This window comes from Hemibagrus wyckioides, linkage group LG02 (assembly GCF_019097595.1).
Source record: "Hemibagrus wyckioides isolate EC202008001 linkage group LG02, SWU_Hwy_1.0, whole genome shotgun sequence".
In the NCBI taxonomy this organism is placed as follows: Eukaryota; Metazoa; Chordata; class Actinopteri; order Siluriformes; family Bagridae; genus Hemibagrus; species Hemibagrus wyckioides.
In genome coordinates, this window is record NC_080711.1 from 18,530,813 (window position 1) to 18,554,483 (window position 23,671).

Below are 23,671 nucleotides of genomic sequence, written 5' to 3' on the forward strand. Positions count from 1 at the left end.
TAATACAAATTGATTAATTCAGTTCAAAATCATTTGTTTAAGAATATTTTAATGTCAAATATTCACACTGAAAAAAAGGTGAAATTATGAAAATGAAGGCAGTCTTCCAAACTTTACAAAAAAAATGCAAACAAATCTTTACTTATGTCATTTACAAAATATCTTAAATATAAAAATAAATCATAATACAAAACACAGATTTTTTTCCCCCCTACTCAAGTCAAATAGAAAAGTGATTTGTTGATTTAAGGATATTTAACAACATAACTCATACAGTAAAGTCCATCTTTTCTGAAAAAAAAAGGTCATAGTTAAAACGTGTTTAACGTTGTTTTTTGGCAGTGAATATAGCACACAGGCTGTACAAAGTATTGATCTGAACATGTTCCTGCTATTAGAGCACAGAAGAAAAAAAACAGGCAACTTTAGACATTTCACACATGACAGACATGTAGAGGCATTAAATCCTGCTGCGAGATAAAGTCTTAAAAGTTTTTCAGACATGAAACTATCTAGATAATGGCACATCACAGACGAATCTTGGCTCCGTTCCAATATTTGCTTTTATTCGCCCTTCTCCACCTGCTAATTAACGCCACAGTGCTTTAGCAAGTGAGCCACTTAGGAACTTGGCTACCTCACATAATAATATTCACTTCACACACCAGCTGTTTTGAATGCTAGACACTCAGCAGTGCAGTTACTGTGTACTCTTCTGTTAGCAGGCCAATTAGTTAGCATGATGACACATTAGTTTTCCTGCCTGACACCAACCCGTGCCATACACTCATTACACCTCGGATTATTATTTGTGCTAGCGTTCTAGCGTGCTAGCAAGCTGATGCAACTCGATGGAGTGCGTCTCAATCAGCTCCCTAATTCAGTAACCAGGGCACTGATCATCGATTCGGACATGTCTCAATTGTAAAATCCTACCTGTGCACTAGAACATGAACATGCTCCCTAAAAAAAACCCATAATGCACCGGAAAAAACAGAGTGTCGATACTCAGTGCGTTAACTTATTGGAAAAAACGTTTCATCTCCAAAAAAATTATAAAATGGTGGACAAGGTTTTTAACTTCTACAAATGTTTCCAAAAGCTTGTGTTCATAGTTGTAGCTCTCAAATGATTACCTCCTTTAGCAATTTTAACTTTATTTGATGTATGTATACGGTTTGTTTGGGTCTAACGACTTTTAAGAGATTGAAAAAATCCACTAGCTAGCCTGCGATCCTGTTTGATGCACAATGACGGAAACGTGTGTGATTAATGTAACGCATTTATATGAACGAATGAAATTTAATTTCTATAGGAAATAAATTAAAATGTCACAAATATTAAGAGATCAGTAAGCCAGGGTCTTTACCAATGCTCCAACTCATGTACATGATATACTGATACCCAACCTAGGGAGCTAGAGAGCCGACTGAGATGCGGCACATTAAGTATTAATTAGAATAGGCGTTTCAGCTACGTCATTCTCGCTGGAGTGTGATAGCGTGGGAGCAATCCTACATTCACTCTCTTATTGCAACTCGTAACAGGACATCATCAAGCACACCTTCACAACATTACCGTAACAATCTACAGTTGTTTCGGACATAAACAATTCTCAAAGAAAACGACTGAGGTAAGACAAAATCAAAACAAAACTCCAATCATCCAACTTGAACACTTCACACTCAAAGACAAGGAGATGGCACTGCTGTTTTTTAACACACATTTACAAAAAAAATCATTTATATTATGTCCCTTTATATTATGGCCGTATTCAGAGCTGAGTTAAACGCACAGAGTGAGAATTTATTACCGAAATTGTACACATTTAAGGCAAACGTTAATGCTGTTTAGAAGTTACACAAGGGGGCGGAGTTTGCATGAAAAAGAGGCGTGTCTCAGTTATGCGCAGTTCTAAGCTTTACAGAATAGTAATAATAAAAAGTTCATAAAAAATACACATAAAAAAAAGAAAAGAACGTCATTTGAGGCCCAGATTAAATATAAATATGATACAAAAAATTATGAACAATATTTTTGTCTTTAAAGTGCAGCATTTTGAGGACCGTATTTTTCTAAGCATAAATGAACTATTTTATTTATTCAATAACACAAAATATCTAATAAAATGCATGTGAATTCATGTTACAATTTCATTATTACCTCGTAAGTATTTTGCTCCTTTTTTAAGCAAGTGTTGCTGCATGATAGATGCAAAATAATAAGGTAGAATGGAGCAAGTCTTAATTTTTAAAATAAATGTTTTAATTTTTAAAAAAATCCTAGCTATATTTGATTATTTTTTCAAATAAAACCGACAGTCTTATAAAGCATTTCTCTGCATGTTGTACGATTGTGTATATGACTAATAAAATATTAATGGAAAATTTTAATTTGAGTGAGGAAGACATACTGATCAATTAATCCCAATTTATAGTGATTGTGATAATTACAATTATCGGACGATGAAATACAGAAAAATACATTTTTCTGTATTTTATCTGAAAATGCAGTTTAGTTAAAAGGAGTCTGCATTTTCAATCCTGGATTTAAAGGCAAGTGCTTCATTTGAACAATTCTTGCAATTTCAGAAGCGTGAACTAAACGCTTTTAGAGGCCAGAAAACAGACCTAAGCATTAAGTCTGTATGAGGGAACTCTGAATACACACAACTTTGTTGAACTCTGAATAGGGCTTTATAAGCTAAAGCAGAGCTCATATCTTTCATCAAGGACTGTGAGGATATTATTTATTTTCTATTATTTATTTATTTTATTTTCTCACACACCCACACACACGTCAGCACTCATACAGTAACACAGAACTCGCATCAGCTGGGGTGTGAATGCACAGCCTCCTGAGTCACTGGCCAGTTATTCATTATGTTAGATGCACTGAAGCTAAAGGGAAAGCTTATAGCCAGCACTTCAGCATTATGCAAACTGCATGCCTGATTTAAAATATATTTTTAAAATGTACAAATCAAACAGGAAGCAGAAAGTCATCATTATTATTATTACTGTCATCATCAGTATTATTATTATTATTATTATTATTATTATTATTATTGTTATTATTTCACCAATCCTGCCCTCAAATCTTCAGTGTGCTGCGATACCAAAATATACTCTGAGGAAAGAAGTGATTTGGCTTCAAGATGGCTACCATTTTACCCTTTAATAAATAAACCACATGAAAACCGTTCATGACACTAAACCAATCAAGCAAACAGAGTGTATCTAGTCATGTAGTTTGCACAATGTTAAGTGTTTGGTCACTGCGTCTCTCATTTGACCAAGTAATACTGTTTGGATATGTCACCTCAAAAATGCAGTGTGTGTATGTGTGTGTGTATGTATGTATATGTGTGTGTGTGGAGTCACTGTGGTGTGTCACTCCAGTTTGTAATCCAGTGCTTTTTTTTCCTGTCCTCAATTAGGAAGCGCTGCTCCCTACACATCTTCACTCCATGGTATTTGGGCATGGTCCGGAAATAAAGCGCCCGCTTGAAGAACCCGCACTACACACACACACACACACACACACACACACACAGAAAGAGAAAGAGTGTTAAGTGCTTGTTGTCTAGTCTAGTCATAAGAAATCAAAAAGGATGCTACGTGACTTAGTCTGATTTATTTATAATCTGCTTGTTCTAGAGCTGAACAGTGAAGTGTTTTATATTGTGTGATAACATCATAAATATGATTATCAGTGATAAAGTTTCACACCAGAAGTGTTTTGCTGAGGAAAAGAGAGCCAGCTCAGATGTTCTTGATTGTTCATTGTTCGTTGAGAGTTAGAGATCTGGCCACGGGCAAGGACAAGTGAGCAGCGCAATAAAGTCCACTTTAACTTTATGCAAATTGGAAAGTAAATGATGTGCAGATGATCGTTGTGAGCGAGGAAAATCTGGGCCTCATTTTCTTGTCCTGTGTAACCAATTCTCCTCGCCAAAGACTCTTTACTATAATATAGAACACTGTGTACATACAACTACAACAGAAACTACACAAGCAATAATGCTGTCTGATGGGAAGAATATGCATCTTTGGTATCTTTTTGCAGTTTAGTCATAGCCAGTGATATTAAAATGACCGGTAGGAATACACAATAGATGCAAAATAATAACAATAGACTGGAATTATAAGCTTCCCAATAATGATTGTGGAAGCCATGTTGTTAAAATAGATACAATTTGCAGCAATTAATGTCATCATAAGAATTCTGATAATTTGTACTGAAAATTACTGCATTTCCTGAATGCCATCTACTCAGTCACACAATATCATATTAGTCACTTATTTATTTATTTATTTATTTATTTATTATTTTTTCAATAAACTGTCTCTTAAAAAAAATCCTATTTACTTTCTCAGTCTGTATTTTCTATCCCTATCTATTCTATTCTATCTATTTTATGTTTATATTTGATATTTGATTAGAACTTAAACTTTATTTACGGACTGACTGATAACGTGATAACATGACTTTGAACATAAATATACTGCCTATGTTTTGAATAATCATTATTTTGGCAGTTATATAAACTCAGCAGCCATAACATTAAAACCACAAAAAAACCTGTGAAGGGACCAACACCGAATATCTCGATACAGTGGCACCTGTCAGTGAATCAAAGGGTGGGGTATATTAGGGAGCAATTTAATGTGTTGGAAGCAGGATGTGTTGGAAGCAGGAAAAATGAGCAAGTGTAAGAAGATCAGACATAATATTATGCCTAATATTGTGTTGGTCCCTCTTTTGGTGCCAAAAAAGCCCTGACCCGTTGAGCATAGACTCTACTAGATCCCTGAAGGTGTGCTGTGGTATCTGGCACCAAGATGTTAGCAGGAGATCCTTTAAGTTGCGAGGTGGGGTCTCCATGGATCGGACTTGTTTGTTTAGCACATCCTACTGATGCTCAATTAGATTGAGATCTGGGGAATTTGGAGGCCAAGTCAACACCTCAAACTCATTGTTGTGGTCGTCAAATCATTCCTGAACCATTTTCGTTTTGTGGCACGACACATTACCCTGCTGTAAGAGGCCACAGCCATCAGGGAATACCGTTTCCATTAAGGGGTGTTCAGGGTCTGCAACAATTCATAGGTAGGTGGTAAGTGTCAAAGTAACATCTATATGGATGGCAGGACCCAAGGTTTCCCAGCAGAACATTTCCCAAAGCATGACCCTGCCTCTGCCGGCTTGCCTTCTTCCCACAGTGCATCCTGATGACGTGTTCCACAGGCAAGAGACAGCCTTCACTCCCCACGTGCATTAATTGAGCCTTGGCCTCCCATGACCCTGTCACCGGTTCACCACTGTTCCTTCCTTGGACCACTTTTGATAGATACTGACCACTGCAGACTGGGAACACCCCACAAGAGCTGCACTTTTGGGGATCCAGTGGTCCAGCTCACAATTTGGCCCTTGTTAAAACTTGCTCAAATCGAATTTTTCCTGCTTCTAACACATCAACTTTGAGGACAAAATGTTCACCTCTAATACATCTCACCCACTAACAGGTGCCATGATGAGGAGATCATCAGTGTTATTCACTTCACCAGTCACTGCTCATAATGTTATGGCTGATTGATGTATTTTCTGACTGGATCCAGCATCATATTCATCAGCTTTTCTTGCACCATCTATTTATTTACACAGCTCAGGTTTCTCAAAAGGAACGCGTCTTGGTTATCGAAGATGTTAATCGCGAATGCGCTTGCAAGTTTGTAATTCGTTGGCTGCGTACTGCCCCTGCTCTGACAAATTGTCCTGCCTCTAGAGATGTCCTACGTGCATACTTTCCTTCGGCAGTCTCATAAATTCATGCTTCTTCATATACTTTAATGCTGAAGGCTTTTTTCTGATAAGGTCACAGTGATAAAGTAGAGAAAGAAAAAAAACATCTGACGTGACCAAACTTGTAATACAATATAACTATTTCACAGAAATGATGTTTACTCACAGGTATGTCATTTACAGTTTGACAAGTCGAGTCTACTCGCACATTTACACATCTGAAAATACTTTTCGACAACTTTTTTTTTTTTATTCCGAAGCTATGTCTAAACACTCTGATTTATTTTCAACTCCTTGTGAAAAGTTTTTTTTTCCTCCAAAGAATTCATTTTTGAGATTATTTTTCAGTGTGGTATCTGTGCAAACAGACTGAAGACTGAATGAAAAGCTCTCTCCTCACATTATTCATGGCTCATTAAAGATATGAAGCGCATATTCTTGTTTGCAGGATCTATTTTAAAATTCGTATAATGGCTATATTATGATTTATCATCAGCTGTTTGATTTGGTTTGCGGAGGATTTACTGTATCAACATCTACGGAGTTAAAAAGGGGAAGAGAAACTTCCAGGATTAAGGCCAAGCTGGAAATACAGTATAAGTGGCAGTCAGTGTTCAACTCCACAACACGTTCTAAGGATGAAAATCATTTGCTTTGTTGTGTATTAATTTCCACATTGATTACATCATTGATTGATTGCAGTGAAAAACATGGGCTGGTTAGTGGTTATGCTAAACATGCACAAAGAAGTAACATGATTCGCTGATAAGGAAAAGAGATCCACTGTTTAGGCAGCAAACAGAAGCAGTGAGTGATTTAGAAGCAGCTTGAAAAGTGACACAAAGGCAGAGAGAAAACTACAGTGAACAGACAATGAATGAAGCTATCTTAATTATTTCTAAACTATTTCTTGCTTTTTTGGTAGGTTGTATTGTATTTGACATGGTGGGGAAAAAAAAAAAAAGATTTCTTGATTTAGTCCCTGTGCTGCGTCCCAAATGAGTAAGCACTTACACTATGCACTAGTGTATAAGCCGTTTTCCATTTTTCCAAGCAATGTCAAACGCATGTGATGCAACACCGCTAGCTTTAGCAAAAATACAGTGGATTTCTTAATATAAAATAAATCATTTTTTTTCTCATCCAGCATCAGCAGCTGGTAGCCCAGCTTCTTCCACTGTATTAGCAAAGCTGCAAGTGTTGAGTACATGAAGTGTCCAACATGCCACACTTCTTTTTGTTTTCAGATGAACAAAAGTATTTCTTCTTCTTCAGTGAAAACACACTACCACTATTTACACTGATCAGGCATAACATTATGACCTCTGACAGGTGAAGTGAATAGCACTGATGATCTCCTCATCATGGCACCTGTTAGTGGGTGGGATATATCAGGCAGCAAGTAAACATTTTGTCCTCAAAGTTGATGTTTTAGAAGCAGGAAAAATGAGGCAAGCGTAAGGATTTGGGTGAGTTTGACAAGGGCCAAATTGTGATGGCTACAAGCCTGGCTCAGAGCATTTCTCCAGCTCTTGTGGGGTGTTCCCAGTCTGCAGTGGTCAGTATCTATCAAAAGTATCCTTTAAGTCCTGTAAGTATCCTTTAAGCCCTGTAAGTTGTGAGATATGGCCTTCAGAGGCCCCACATCAAAACTTACAGGCCATAATGGATCTGCTGCTAACATCTTGGTGCCAGATATCACAGAACACTTTAAGGGGTCTAGTGGACTGTTTTGGTAGTAAAAGGGGAACCAACACAATATTAGGCAGATGGTCATAATGTTATGCCTGATCGGTGTATACCACAAAATGGTGTGACAACAGAATAGTGCATAAGTATGGGATTTGGGACACACCTTGTGTTTGCTATTCCTGATTGATTAACAATTGGACCCTACTGAAAAACTACACTGAGTCTAAAGAAAAGTCTGGCAACCACAGAGGACTGAACTAGACACTGAATGGATTGTCCAGAGCAGCTGCGCACCCTGACATTGAATACAGGTAACTTGTCCTATGTAACATTTGGACTGAGGCATAACAGCCATGCTGAGCATAAAGGAGGAGGGAAACAGCATGTGTGGAATAAATGATGACACTGATTCAATCTGTCCATAACTGTGGCCGTGCCCAAAGGCTAGTAACTATTACGCTCGATAGTCCGATAATATGGTTGTTTGATTTTCAGCAACAAGCAGTGGCTGGTTGTTATGGTAACAAATTATTTTTGCACTATTCTTTTAAAAATAGCATACTAGTTAGTATAGTAGTATGCTGCTGCATCCAGAATAAGAAAGGAAGTGTAAGAACGGGAAAAGAAAGCAGCAGGTTAGAGAAGTGTGATTTATTCTGCAGGAGGAGATTTTGTTTTGTTGTTTTTTTTTACCCAGTAATACAGTAATCTAGTCTGCATGATCATCATTCCTCCTCTGTTAGTCTGTCTTTCTCAGACGGCTGTGTCCTCATCTCAGCCTTCTGTGACTTGGCCTCATAAATCTCTCTAGTGTTCGCTCTCCGGAAAAACCCGCACTGAGGAAAGAAATGGGGTTAAATAAATGTCAACAAATGATCAAACACAGCTCCGTAAACTCAAGCATGATCAGAAACGAGACAGTATTATAGAAGATCGTTCAGCTTTTATCCGTCATCCGTCACATTCTGCAAAGGTTCCTGGGTAAAAGTGACATCACCTTCAGGCGGAGTGACACAGCAAAGAGTACGGAGGCAAACAGTGACACTGCATTCGTCTTTCCTAGAAGCTGTCACCATCTTCATAAAAACAGCTAAAGACCCACCTCTTCTGGGAACTCTTTAATTCTCAACTTATATCCAAATACGTGTACAGAAATGGATATTTAGACACAATATGCAGACACAGTGTCACTGTGTATGCTGTAATGTGTACATTCTCTCTGTGTATGTCGAGACAGGAAATGTTTCCTGTTGTAAGTTATGCCAGGTCACCTTTTCCAGATAGCTAAACCAATATAAGCACTCGTTCCCAGAAAAGTACTATTTCCACTCTGGATCAGTAATTCAAATCAGCCCTGACTGCTCTGCCTTTTGAATTGCTAAAAATCTCCTGTGATAGAAATACAAACAACAATATGGTGCTGCAGTTGCTGTTCATTACCTCCTAATAAAGCAGATTTCATTCTAGTAAATATTCAACATCTCTTTAGTAAACAGCAACCAGTAATCAAGTGTCAGGATGAGGAATATTTTTCTGATTAATGCACATACCTTCCACAGGAGCACGATGATGAGGGCCAGCAGAAGTACTCCGGCTAGCGCAGAGATGATAATGATCCACAGGGGAACATTGGACTCGACCTCATCCTGTATGGCAGGCGTCACCTCCACAGAGAACTGGACATGTAAAGTGGGGAGGGTTTCAGTTACGCAACTGCTCGTTATCTGCGTTACGGTGTTACACGTGTTAGTTATTTACATGCAATTGTAAATGCAGAGATTTAAAAGGACGCACTGTGACACTGTTTGTTTTATTGTCCAGGTGGATCATTGTGCTGTCGGTCTTCAGTTTAAGTGTTGCCTCTCCATTAATGAGAATCAGTGAGGCTTCGTTGTAATCCTGCACACAAACACACACACAAAACACAGTTTAATTAATCATCAGTCGATGATTCTTAGCAATGTAGAATGTCAATATTTATATACAGACTCATACACTACAATGCCCTAAAATGCATGTATTTGGATTGGAAGAGTACCTGAAAAAAAAACCAAAGCACAGGGAGAACATAAACTATGTGCACAAAGGATAGAGGTGGAAATCAAACCCCCAAACTTACAGGTTCTAGTCTCCAAGCCCCCTATAATATAATGTAGTATATTAAAATAGTGCATGATTAGAATTCTATTGTATTATAGAGTGAAGAACCATAATATACAGTATAGTAGAATATTATAGCACAAAAAGTATTATAGAGTGTATTGCAGTGTATTTGAACACAGCCGAGAGTAATATAGAAAGTACAAGTAGATTATAAGTCACAATATCCAGTCTTTCGTTGCATAATAGAGCACAGTATAGCATAATATAAGTAGTGTGTGTTAAATACAGTATTGTACAGTGCAAGCAAGTGTATGTGTGTGTGTATGTGTGTTTGTAAGACCTCCAACATGGTGCTGTTCCACAGCCGTGACCGCACCGTCACCGTCGCTGTGGTCGTCATGTTGTGTAAGAAGCATCTGAAGGTTGTACATTTTGCTGTGCCTGATGTACAATTCTGCAGGCAGGGGAAAGAAAAACTCACATCAACATCTGTCTCTCTGTTACACAGCCTCTCTCACACCATTATTCTCTCTTTCTGTATTTGTCATGGCTGCTGTTATGCTAATCCAAAAAATGACGTAAGGCCTCATAATGTTGCCTAGTAACTGTCCAATACAGGTGTTAGCTCTCCATGTGTGTGTGTGTGTGTGTGTGTTCTAACCAGATGGTCAGTTTTCCTGCGTGCGCTCTTCAGGTTCAGAGAGGACAAAGCTTCTAAGTGAGCCACAGATTGTTCATCTCTCTTCCTCCGACTGCTCTTTCGCTCCGACACCTAACACACAATCACAACAAAGGACATGAGGGTTGTGGTCAGTTATATGAAAGTAAGCAAGAGGTAAAAAAGTTAAAGGTAAAAAAAAAAAGTAAAGTATGTTGTGCAAAATAAAAAGTTAGTTAAAAAGTAGTTTAGGTTTAAAAGGCTAAATCTGCGTATGCAACAATAAACATGTTCATCCATATGAACTGACACAGATATTGGAAAAGTCTACATTTCCTGTTCTCCATGCGCATGGGGCAGAGATTAAATTCCTAACATTATGTTGTGGTGATAAGTCATTCTGGCCCTGAGATCTGAGGTATGTGGAGCAATCAGGAATGCGACAAAAATGTAATAAAGTTTCTCCACACAAAGGTCTGTATCCCGGAAAAAAAACAACAACCAATGGATAATAATCCAAAGGACAATACAGGCAGGACAGAATTTGACCGATCCTCATTAATCATACACTGTACAACAGGCAATCAAGAGTCAAGAAGCATCTACAGAAAATTACAAACGCTCAAAGAATCCAAACGATCTGTCTGTTGTTAGTAACGTGGGTTTGTGTTGTGTCCTTCTTCACAGCATGGACTAATTTCACAGTAGTAGATGCCAAGTTACAGGAATACAAACAAAATTCAAGGTTGTGAGAAAGAAAAATTCCACCAAAAAAAAAAACAAAAACAAAAAAAAAAAAACACCAGACTGACAGTACTCTCAGGATATTGTATTACTGTTTAGTATACACTAGTGTTCAAAAAATTTGGGACCGCTTGGAAGTTTCCTTGTTTTCCAAAGAAAAACAATTTCATGCATTTCAAAAACATAAAATTAAATCTAAATTTTAATTAAAATTAAAATCCTGCCTACACAAAGGCCCATTATAAGCAACCATCAGTCCTCTGTTTCATCTCATGTTATATTTGCTAATCCAAGCTAATCATTACTAAACTTGATTAAATTATTAGAAAAGCCTTTTACAGTCATGCTAGCACAGCTGGAAACTGCTGTACCAGTTACTGGAGCAATAAAAGTGGCCTTCTTTAGGTTAGTTTAGTATCTGGAGCATCAAGAGTTGTGGGCTTGTTTACAGGCTCAGAATGGCCTGAAAGGAATAACTTTTCATGGAAAGTACTTCAGAGAACAGCATAAACTGGGTCTAACCAGAAAAGAAAAGGTGTGGAACTGGAAAACAAGGAAAAATCCTAGTGATCCTTGTGAATCAGAGTGTGAAAGAAAAAATGGCTTACTTTAAACAAAGGCTGAATTTTACTTTATGTGACTTGATGTGAAAAACGAATCATCACCTAATGCCAGCAAAGTTAGCCTGCTAACTCTACCTAGCTAAACAAAATGACCACAACTGACTGCTAAAAGACATTCAGACAGGTCAGTCAATGAAATACACATGTTGTTGTTGTTCCTTCGGCTGCTCCTTGTTCGGGGTTGCCACAGCGGATCATTTGGTCCGCATGTTTTGATTTGGCACAGGTTTTTACTCCAGATGCCCTTCCTGATGCAACCCTCCTATTTAATCCGTGCTTGGGACCAGCACTGAGAGTTAACTCTCCAGTGGCTGGGTTAGCTCCCTGGCCAGGAATCGAATCCAGGCCGCGGCAATGAGAGCATGGGATCCTGCCACTGGACCAGCAGGAGGCAGGCAATGAAATAAGCATAATGGTGAGAAAATACAAAATACCCAAACATGCTAAACACAAAGAGTTGTCCAGTATTTTTTTTCTCAACTTGGTAGTGATACAAATTCCACAAACTAGCTTCCCAATCAAATTTGTGAACTGATTCCTGCTTAACTGCTGCTTCTTGCCTCTCACTGCAGAGTCAGACTTCTTAAATGCCTAATGTTGGAGCTTTGCTGATGTTTAATTATATCTGAGGCAGTATATGGCATAGGAATGTCCTACCAAATCTGGCCTGACATTTAAGTAAACAAGTGAAATTGTCGTGCCAAGAAAGGAACAATAATTGGCGTGAATTAGATCTAAAGAAAGATAAAGAAAGAAAAAAGGGAGGATGTAAATCCCAATATGACATTATAAGCCGGCAGGTGGAACTGACCCACAGCACAGCTTAAACAATCTGTGTACATTACAGAAAAGGCAGCTTATCAGTCGTATTTTATAATCCATGTCTCACCTCAAATTTTACTGGGTTGACGATATTTCCCGGCGGGATACACCGTGGCTCTGAAGTTCCTGACATTGTAATTTCCTCCAGGTACAGGAGCCACTTTCCATTTGCCACCTCCATGGGCCAATTAAAATCAATGTAGAATACATTTTTACCCTTGAGTGGCGTATCTATATTCACCTACACATAAAGCAAAAGACAAAAGTCAGAGCGACATACAAAAGTGCTTTGAAGTCTCTATCAATGAATACATCACCACTGGTTCACTAGATCACAGACTAAGGATACTATCAGTCACGATAAGCGCCAATTTAGAGTCCCTTTTGGTAACTTCTTAAAAACCTGATGTCCCACTTCAAAAATCATGTTCCTCTCTTTAACAGCTAGTCTTTTAATTGATTGGACGCATAATACGTATGATCTATTGATTATTGCGTCAACTACGTGTCCTGTCCTTAATCAACAGGTAGAGAATCTGAAATCCTTTGTCTCTGTCTGTCTGTCCTGGTGTTCAGAAGAAATGTGGTCTACAATGTTCTCATCATTCTGCATTCAGAGATCCCTTTAAAAGTAAAATCAATTTCATGTACCTCCTATAAACATAAATCCATATATAATGGGATTTTGAGGATTGGGCCATTGATCTATATCGTGTTCCCATGGAAGAGCATTTATGTAAAGTTAAACTTCTTGAACACACAAGATTAAAGAACGATTTTCTTTCTTTCTAAGATCAGGGAAAAAACAGAAGAGTTTACATCCATCCTTACTTAAATAACTAGAGTTTTAAATTCAGTAACAGTTATATACCACTAATACCTGAATCTTTACAGCACATAAGCAGTAAGACTTAACTAAATAACTAAAGACAAGAATAAATGAAGGCAGCTTTCATAGCTACCCAAGGCTACTACGAATAGCAGGTGATGCCCTATGGTCTGTTCAACGCCCCCGCTCTCTACCAACTGTTCACAAATGAGGTCCTTAGAGATGTACTCAACCATCGGCCATTGTTTATATGCATAACATTTTGATTTATTCATCCTCCCTAGAAGATTTGATTGTTTTTATATGGTCACAGTCTACAAAATCCTAATTACTTATATATTAGAGACTAAAATAAAGTCTACTTCCAGGGGCAAAGCCAACTAGAATTGAAAGCATTGGTATTTCCTTCCCCCCAAAAAGTTCATGTATAAGACAAAGATAATACGGTGAATTAAGGTGTATAAGCTTAAAGGAGAGTGCCAGGTCCCCCTGGCTTTACCATCTATAGTCTAATATTTAAAAAATATAGCCACCTAGTTTTAATTATTATTTAAGCAAACAAGGTGGATTATTTATACAAATTATAGATTAGAAACTAAAGTAACAAAAATTACGAACACATTGTTTGAACGGCAAATTATACAAAAGGACTGTAGGCAGAAATGAAAGTTCTCAGCTGAATGAAGCTTTTCAGGTTGCCATGTTGGGTGATTAAAGGAAACGAAGCACGGACCCATTATTGCATTACGCACTTGAAACAATAAAAAAAAATTAAATCACAAAGGCAGCTGTTTTTCTATCTTTAACCTAGACATTGATTCGACATCATGATATAATGCAGTTTCACTGTCAAGCTATTGACAGATTAGATTTTAGATCTAGTGCTGGAATATTTCATTTTAGCTCTCTCATTTAATACCGTCACTTAAATAAATAAATAAATAAATAAATAAATAATTTCATATCAGCTGTAACTAATAAACTGAATCACAGGGATTATGGATTAAGGATGTTTGTATCTCACCAAAAATTTGAACTCCACAGGACTCCCGATTTGACTGGTGGTCTTAATAGCTGATTCACCAATAACATGGCCACTGAACTCTGTCTGCACTCGGGAAGGAACACTGTACACACACACACACACACACAAAGCTTTCACTATACAGGCATTGGTTTCAAATTCCATCATTATACTAATAATAGGCACACAATTGCACTTGACCATATAGTGTACAGTTACAGAATGGAAATTCTGATGGAGTCTGGTTCCTCTCAAGGTTTCTTCCTCATATCATCACCCCTGTCACCTCATTGTGGATAAACTTAAAATGTAAACTTTCTGAATTTTCATATCATATTTTTATACTTGGTGACTATATATATTTTTTATTTTGTTAAAAGCGCTACACAAATAAAACTACAGTTTGATATTGCCTAGCCTAACAGCTCTGAGAGACAACGAGTGGGTGAGATATCACAGATCCTGTAAATATAATTGATCTCCATCGCCCCTCTTACACATAACACCTCCATGAGACATCTAAAGGGGCTTCCTGATCTGACTCTGACTGCATGGTATTAATAGCATATGTCAGCAGTGTCCAAATGTATCTGCAAAGAGCTGGGTGCAGGTTTTCGTTCCATTCACTCAGATTCCACATGTTAAATCAGTTAATCTTGGCCTTCAAATTACTATGGCTTCTGCTGGCACTTTCTTGACAAAATTGGACACCCCTGGTATACATACACAACTCACATTCTGACCACTGACAGGTGAAGTGAATAACACTGATTATCTCCTCATCATGGCACCTGTTAGTGTGTGGGATATATTAGAGGCAGCAAGTGAACATTTTGTACTCAAAGTTGATGTGTTAGAAGCAGGAAAAATGGGCAAGCGTAAGGATTTGACTGATTTTGACGAAGGGCCAAATTGTGATGGGTAGACGACTGGATCAGAGCATCTCCAAAACTGCAGCTCTTGTTGGGTGTTCCTGGTCTGCAGTGGTCAGTATCTATGAAAAAATTTCCCTTAAGTCTTGTAAGTATTTTGATGTTAACATCTTGGTGCCAGATACCACAGCACACCTTCAGGGATCTAACGGAGTCCATGCCTCGACGAGTCAGGGCTGTTTTGGCAGCAAAAGGGGGACCAACACAATACTAGGCAGGTGGTCATAATGTTATGCCTGATTGCTGTATAAACCCACACTATAGATTTAAGCATGCGGCCAAATTAATCATCCTGATTATTGATATGTGAAAATGTGATTGATCCCAAGGCTAATTTTAGGTGCCTTAGTTCCAGTGAAAGGAAACTTTAATGCTGCAAAATCTTCTAAAAATAAACATGTTACAAAAGCACTTTATGATATCAAGTATACCAGGACACTAAATAATACATCACAATATCAATATTATGCAGGCTCATCATTTTGCACAGCCTTAGCTGGTCGATTACATTTAGGGTAAGAGGAACAGTGTGAACTTTACATTTTTTTGCTGAGTGTTCATTACATTAGTGGGAAGTGCTGTCTGATAATGTTAAGTGTTTCGTGACTTACACTTGAAATGAGGTCTGTAGCGTATAGTCCACTAGCAGCACTTTGGTCAGTGGCATTAAGTCGTCTTGTATGCTCAGTCTAGACACATGACAATAACACAGTAAACAAATGGCGACACTAAAACAAGACAATTTTTTGTTAATCTCTTAAAGTGTAATTAGCTATCTCTCTCTCTCACACACACACACTCACGTGGAGAGCTGCAGTGTTGAAGTGATCTCTTGATCGTCGATCGAGATGAAAGACGTCTCGAAGATGATCACAAAGGCGACCTGTCACAGAGACACGACTGACCATTACGCGCCATCGTTAAGCACCCGGACAAGGGCGGAGTTATTGAGAGAATTGAACTTAATTACACAGTCTACTATTGCGTTAAGGATATACCATCTGATTAGTGGCTAACGGGTTTCCCAAATCACACAGGATGAAATCGCCTGCAGGAGCACAGTTTACTACTGAAGACGTCTGTGGAGAAGAAAGAATGGAGAGAGTGAGTCAGATACAGAGATGGTTACACAGTTTTATATATATATATATATATATATATATATATATATATATATATATGCACATGTATACAGTATGAGCCTCTGTTTTTTCTTTGAAATGTAAATGTGTAAATAAATCACTAGGATTTAGTAAAATAAATTCTTGGCTAGAAACCCCAGTCACAGCTGAAGAGAAGCAGCATAGCATCCCACCACCATGCTTGACCATCAATATTTTGCCAAAATGTTTCTTAGAATTATGCTCAAAAATTTCTACTTAGGTCTCATCAGATCCTAACACATTTTTCCACATGTTCATGGTCATTGTATTCAATTTTTATTTTTTTCTTAATCTTGCAAGAAAGGGATTTAGTCTAGCTAGGCATACCCCAATAACTCAAAATTATAAAGATCACATGCAGGAAACAACAAGTGTAAGTTCAACTTTTGAATCATTTCAGACTGAAGAGAGTAGCTGAAAGGTTTAAGTAGCTAGCTAATTTTTTGCCAATTAGCTTGCCAAAAACTAAGCGTAATACTAATAATAAATTTGCATACAAGTTTAAAAAATGTGCCAACACCAGAGGCCCTACGTCTTAACCCCTAGGACATTAGATCTTCACCTCAGTTCTGACGGCAGAGTATATGAGTGATGAGGAAAAGGAGACATTCAACTCAGTGTTATGGGCATCTTCAGCTAATCGCCCCAGAGATGGAAAATTCGTCACGTTAACAAGCAGTAGCAGTTTCTTAATGCTGGAGTCATATCGCAGGACCTGGTGACCATCCTGACTGTACACACACACACACACATAAACAATATTTGTAAAATAAATGCGTCTCATTTCTGATCTACTAATAATCTTGTTATTGATGAAGTTATTTGTGGTTGTTATTGTTAATGAAGTGTTGGCGTGTTGATGGAGCTGTTACACAGGGAGGATGTCTTGTAGCAATTTGGCAAATGTGGCGCTGATCTGCAGGTTACTCTCACACTTATTATCAGCTCCACATGCTTTCTGAAAGTGAACCTGCATTGGAGATCAATGAGACAGGTAGACAGATAGACAGGATAAGGAGGAAACACAGGAAGTCAGACATAATGGCCAGTAAAGGATGTGTACGAAAGATGTGTAGTACTGCGTAGCGGCTGGGTCACCTCGGCTTTGTCGGTGAGCGTTCGTCCTTGACTGAGAACAGGAAACTTGTTTAGGTTCTGAAGCTTCTGCTGATGAACATTGTCAGTCTGAGGCTCCAGGATCGATGCTTTCAGGGAGAACACTACTGGGGTCACCTTGTTACGCAAGAGCTTCTACCAATCAGATGCAAACGACTTTATTACTTACAGGCTTCTGTCATCACTGAGAATTATATTGATAATAAATAAATACAAAGCTAGAGATTTAAATACAATCAGCTTAGTACAGAAAAGCCCTTTCCTCTTATGATTTTTCATATAGTCTTTTCATTATTTCATCATTAATGTTAGTCAGGGAATAAATAAAACAATGAAGCATGCGCTTCTTCTGCTTCTTCAGCCTGAGAGAGGCTCTAACAAGCAATGAGGGAGGTGTGTGTATCATAAATAATTCACTTAAGTCTAATAGCTGTTTTTAGGACTTAAACTTAATTTATTGTTATAATAAATATTGTGGGAAAGATTTGTCCTGTGAAGGGTTCTCAATCCTAGTCATGCCATGTATACACACATTCCTTCTCATGCTTGTGTGAGCTTTCTGAGATAAACATAAGCCACACTTTGTCAGGCACAATAAATATACATATATGTAGTTGTGTCATGTTGTGTGCATTGCTCTTACTATCACTTTAAGTGTCTGTGTTTCGCAATGCTGTTTCGTCATTGATAATAACCCAGTGTACATGTTTTTGTCGTTGGCATCAAAGCGGACACGGGTTTGGGACGAGTGGGGCAGCACATCAGCCTCCACCGTGTAATTCATAACTGTAACACACAGTACACAAACTGTAACATAATACATACAGTCCATGAGTCTGCCATGTAACTGAACATGTTTTGCTCATCCATGTAACTGAAATATACAAACCAAACATTAATACATTTTATTTATTTATTTATTTATTTATTTATTTATTTATTTATTTATTTATTTATTTATGTCTCATATGATGTATACTGGCATACAGTTAATGAATTTTAGTTCCAAGATGAATGCATATATTTTGAATATGAGTAAACTGTAAACAACCTGATTGGTCAGGTTATCCTGATTGGTCAGGTTATAAAGGAGCATAATATTTCATTATATCTATTATATCTTGTCTATTCAAGGACAAAAAAATCTCTGAATTGTACATAAATATTGCACTAAATAAAATTCTTTTAACTCCTGATTTAGATTCTGAATCAGTTTCGGATTCAAATGATTCGTATTCTGATACAAAAAGTTACACACTGTTGATTATCTTAATCTGATACTTTTCACTCTTCCTGTTAATCTATTTAAACCTTTCTATAATTTGTGATATGAAATTGTACATCCGTTGTTATATTCAATGACTTTTAATGAACAGGTGTATAGAACAGGTTTACGCACCAATGTCTTCTTTAAAATTTGACTCTCCTGTACTGAGTGTGTAAGAGAAGCACACCTCCACCTTAATGCTGCAACACACACACACACACACATTACATAGTAGAACATTAAAATGCACTGATATATGTATTAGGTTTCAGATTCATGATACAATTTCAGCTCAGATTCTAAGCTTCTGATCTGGATTCAGATTCAAAATGAAATTTGAATTTAAAATGATGGTTTTCTGAGATGCACATGCACTGTGTATTCGGACACCTTTCTATCAGAACCAGCATTAACTTCTTCAGCAATTTGAGCAACAGTAGCTCGTCTGTTGGTTTGGACCACACGGGCCAGCCTTCACTCCCTACGTGCATCAATGAGCCTTGGCCGCCCATGACCCTGTTGCCGGTTCACCACTGTTCCTTCCTTGGACCACTTTTGATAGATACTGACCACTGTAGACCGGGAACACCCCACAAGAGCTGCAGTTTTGGTGATGCTCTGATCCAGTCGTCTAGCCATCACAATCTGGCCCTTGTCAAACTCGCTCAAATCCTTACGCTTGTCCATTTTTGGCAATTTTTATTCACTTGCTGCCTAATATATCCCACCCACTAACAGGTACCATGATGAGGAGATAATCAGTGTTATTCACTTCACGTGTCACTGCTCAGAATGTTATGCCTGATCGGTATACATATTTTAATAATAATTTCCATTCATTTGCCATCTTTCTGACCACTGTACACTGCAGTGCTTTGTGGTCAGAAGTCACAAATATCGAACAGGAATTTCTCACAAAGTAGCTTGTACAGAAAACCGCATCAGATTTGTTGTGAGAGTGATTTTCTGAACACATACCAGGACTCGCAGTTATTTGGGTCGATAATTGAGGGCGTCACAGTGAAAGTCTTTTTCACGTGAATGACAGGACGAGCTCTGTTGAGACACAGAAAACACACATACATTCACACAGATAGAAACAAACCCACTAAATAAAGCAACACACGGATTGTTTGGGTTGAGTGAGAACAGTAGGCATGTTTGGCAGATATTCAATCTCTCTCATTATAGAGGCAGCATGAGGACAGCTGTGGATGACAAATGTGTACAAATGAGAAAAACAGATATAAAAAACCCAACCAAACAAAGAAAAAAGGTGCAAAATATATGGTGATGTCTGTGCTAATAGATTGAGCACCATAACATGATGTACTAAGCTTAACTGGCAAATTACTCTAACCAAAGGGCAGGTATTAAATTTGCACAAGCCCTGTTCTTCCTGTAGAATATGAATTTACTAGAATATAGAAATAAAAAGGTCTATTAAAATTATGTCTTGGCGTACCAAATGATTTATTATTACAATGGTAATGTATTTGCCATTTTGTAAAATTTGTAATTTTTACAATGTAAACATTGTTCTAATGTAAACAGCTTTTAGCTGTTCACATACACACGTGGCTCACATGACCAAAGCGAGAGATCATGCATTTTCAACGAGAGCTGGCAACTTCCGGTGACTGGAGCGACATCGTTTTTGTGACTACATGTAGGTGTGGCCAGAGTCAATTATGCAAATATGGCGCGAAATGGTGCCGTACGACTACCAGTGGGAGTGAAGACAATAGAGCGCACATGATCCATAGCAAAGAGCATGCATGACTTTTCCTTCATCTCTCATATGATATGATGCATAATACACCCGTCAATTTTATACACAAATGCCAGAATGTTTTTATTTTATCGACATGAACATGATTACTTGTCAAAAGTAGAATGCTAGTTCACGCACTGAAACGTTATTGCTATGGCAACCAGTAGTAGGAAACACCCATTGGATATAGTATCTTAAATTAGTCATTACAATTTATCCAACAAAATAGCTTTCTTTATTCTGGGTTGTATCGAGACTATGAGCAACTTTGTGTGACAAGTTTAGCAAACAACTGAAGAACAAAAATGTGAATATACCGTGACCATACTGACCTTAATAAAGCCACTCGGTCATCCAGAGAGCCAACAACAATATCAGGATACTTATTGCCGTCCACATCCAGTCCACCGCTGATGGAGTAACCGAATGTCTTGAAGCCGCCATTACTCACATCCTTCCCCTCAATCACCTGAACACACATTTGCACACAAGCATCATGTTTAGCTACACGCAGTGATTATTTCATCAGGTAAAGTTATTGTAGGTCAATTTACAGGTGTACAATTGCTGACTATAGTCCATTCTTATGTCATATTCCTTTAATCCTACTTTTCAATCAATGGAGCAGAGGTCACGACTACACTACCCGTGGCTATAGTCAGTAAACATACACAGTGCTTCAAAACTTATAAAACTTACAAAACTTAACAAAAATTATATATATATATATATATATATATACATACATATACAGGGGTTGGACAATGAAACTGAAACACTGGCCAATTTAGTGTTGGAGGTTTCATGGCTAAATTTGACCAGCCTGGTGGCCAATCTTCATTGATTGCACATTCCACCAGTAAGAGCAGAGTGTGAAGGTTTAATTAGCAGAGTAATAGCACAGTTTTTCTTAAAATATTGCAATGCACACAACATTATGGGTGACATATCAGAGTTCAAAAGGGGACAAATTGTTGGTGCACGTCTCGCTGGCGCATGTGTGACTAAGACAGCAAGTCTTTGTGATGTATCAAGAGCCACGGTATCCAGGGTAATGTCAGCATACCACCAAGAAGGACGAACCACATCCAACAGGAGTAACTGTGGACGCAAGAGGAAGCTGTCTGAAAGGGATGTCCGGGTGCTAACCCGGATTGTATCCAAAAAACATAAAACCACAGCTGCCCAACTCACTGCAGAATTAAATGTGCACCTCAACTCTCCTGTTTCCACCGAAACTGTCCGTCGGGAGCTCCACAGGGTCAATGTACATGGCCGGGCTGCTATAGCCAAACCTTTGGTCACTCGTGCTAATTCCAAATGTCGGTTTCAATGGTGCCAGCAGCGAAAATCTTGGGCTATGGACAATGTGAAACATGTATTGTTCTCTGATGAGTCCACCTTCACTGTCTTTCCCACATCCGGGAGAGTTACGGTGTGGAGAAGCCCCAAAGAAGCTTACCACCCAGACTGTTGCATGCCCAGAGTGAAGCATGGGGGTGGATCAGTGATGGTTTGGGCTGCAATATCATGGCATTCCCTAGGCCCAATACTTGTGCTAGATGGGTGCATCACTGCCAAGGACCACCGAACCATTCTGGAGGACCATGTGCACCCAATGGTTCAAACATTGTATCCTAAAGGCAGTGCCGTGTATCAGGATGATAATGCACCAATACACACAGCAAGACTGGTGACAGAGTGGTTGATGAACATGAAAGTGAAGTTGAACATCTCCCATGGCCTGCACAGTCACCAGATCTAAATATTATTGAGCCACTTTGGGGTGTTTTGGAGGAGCGAGTCAGGAAACATTTTCCTCCACCAGCATCACGTAGTGACCTGGCCACTATTCTGCAAAAAGAATGGCTCAAAATCCCTCTGGCCACTGTGCAGGACTTGTATCTGTCATTCCCAAGACGAATTGATGCTGTATTGGCCGCAAAAGGAGGCCCTATACCATACTAATGAATTATTGTGGTCTAAAACCAGGCGTTTCAGTTTCATTGTCCAACCCCTGTATATATATATATATATATATATATATATATATATATATATATATATAGATAGATAGATAGATAGATCCCTGAAGGTGTGCTGTGGTATCTGGCCACCTTTAAGTCCTGTAAGTTGCAAGGTGGGGCCTCCATTGATCGGACTTGTTTCCCTAGTACATCCCACTGATGCTTGATTAGACTGAGATCTGGGGAATTTGGAGGTCAAGTCAACACCTCTAACTCATTATTGTGCTCATCATACCACTCCCGAAATATTTTAGGAGGCGCATTATCCTGCTGAAAGAGGCCACCGCCATCAGGGAATACCGTTTCCATGAAAGGGTGTACATGGTCTGTAACAATGCTTAGGTAGGTGGTACATGTCAAAGTAACATCCACATGGAGGTCAGGACCCAAGGTTTCCCAGCAGAACATTGCCCAAAGCATGACACTGCCTCCGCTGGCTTGTATTCTTCCCATAGTGCATCCTGGTGCCATGTGTTCCCCTGGTAAGCAACATACACGCAGCTGGCGTGAAACATGCAGAAAACGTGAATCAATGAGCCTTGGCCGCCCATGAACCTGTCGCTGGTTAACCACTGTTCCTTAACTGATAGATACTGACCACTGCAGACCGGGAACACCCCACAAGAGCTGCAGTTTTGGAGATGCTCTGATCCAGTGGTCTAGCCAACACAATTTGGCACTTGTCAAACTTCCTCAAATCATTAAGCTTGCCCATTTTTCCTGCTTCTAACACATCAACTTTGAGGACAAAATGTTCACTTGCTGCCTCTAATATATCCCACCCACTAACAGGTGCCATGATGAAGAGATAATCAGTGTTTTTCACTTCACCTGTCAGAGGTCATAATGTTATGCCTAGTCGGTGTATATACACATATGTATTCTCAAACCATCACGAGTCAAGTGTATGTCCTGTAGAGGTTAGACTGTACACTAATGAGCAGTTTTACAGTTCTTACCTGATCTGGGCTGGAGGAAAGTTTGTCTTTTCCCCCCATCCACACGTACACCCTGCCTGAGCCGTGAAACGGCGCTCCGACGGCAAAATCTAAACCAGGGACACACGGCACTATTAATACATCTCAAAATACC

General features: G+C 38.6%; 1 protein-coding gene across 1 annotated transcript in view; it reads right to left on the minus strand.

Annotated features, from left to right (window-relative positions):
* Positions 1 to 75: 75 nt before the first annotated feature.
* The window catches only part of itga3a (integrin, alpha 3a), a 45,677-nt gene continuing 22,081 nt past the window's right edge, over positions 76 to 23,671 (minus strand). The window contains exons 8-26 of the mRNA XM_058414398.1: positions 23,539 to 23,627; positions 20,885 to 21,021; positions 19,757 to 19,834; positions 18,911 to 18,978; positions 18,155 to 18,297; positions 17,494 to 17,646; positions 17,268 to 17,365; positions 16,958 to 17,126; positions 16,231 to 16,311; positions 16,036 to 16,115; positions 15,844 to 15,921; positions 14,301 to 14,403; positions 12,515 to 12,688; positions 10,262 to 10,372; positions 9,941 to 10,054; positions 9,292 to 9,396; positions 9,048 to 9,173; positions 8,191 to 8,333; positions 76 to 3,520 (exon numbers count right to left, since the gene is read on the minus strand). Coding sequence (XP_058270381.1) covers positions 8,223 to 8,333; positions 9,048 to 9,173; positions 9,292 to 9,396; positions 9,941 to 10,054; positions 10,262 to 10,372; positions 12,515 to 12,688; positions 14,301 to 14,403; positions 15,844 to 15,921; positions 16,036 to 16,115; positions 16,231 to 16,311; positions 16,958 to 17,126; positions 17,268 to 17,365; positions 17,494 to 17,646; positions 18,155 to 18,297; positions 18,911 to 18,978; positions 19,757 to 19,834; positions 20,885 to 21,021; positions 23,539 to 23,627 — 2,018 coding nt within the window. The 3' untranslated portion in view covers positions 76 to 3,520; positions 8,191 to 8,222. The remainder of the gene's footprint in view (positions 3,521 to 8,190; positions 8,334 to 9,047; positions 9,174 to 9,291; positions 9,397 to 9,940; positions 10,055 to 10,261; positions 10,373 to 12,514; positions 12,689 to 14,300; positions 14,404 to 15,843; positions 15,922 to 16,035; positions 16,116 to 16,230; positions 16,312 to 16,957; positions 17,127 to 17,267; positions 17,366 to 17,493; positions 17,647 to 18,154; positions 18,298 to 18,910; positions 18,979 to 19,756; positions 19,835 to 20,884; positions 21,022 to 23,538; positions 23,628 to 23,671) is intronic.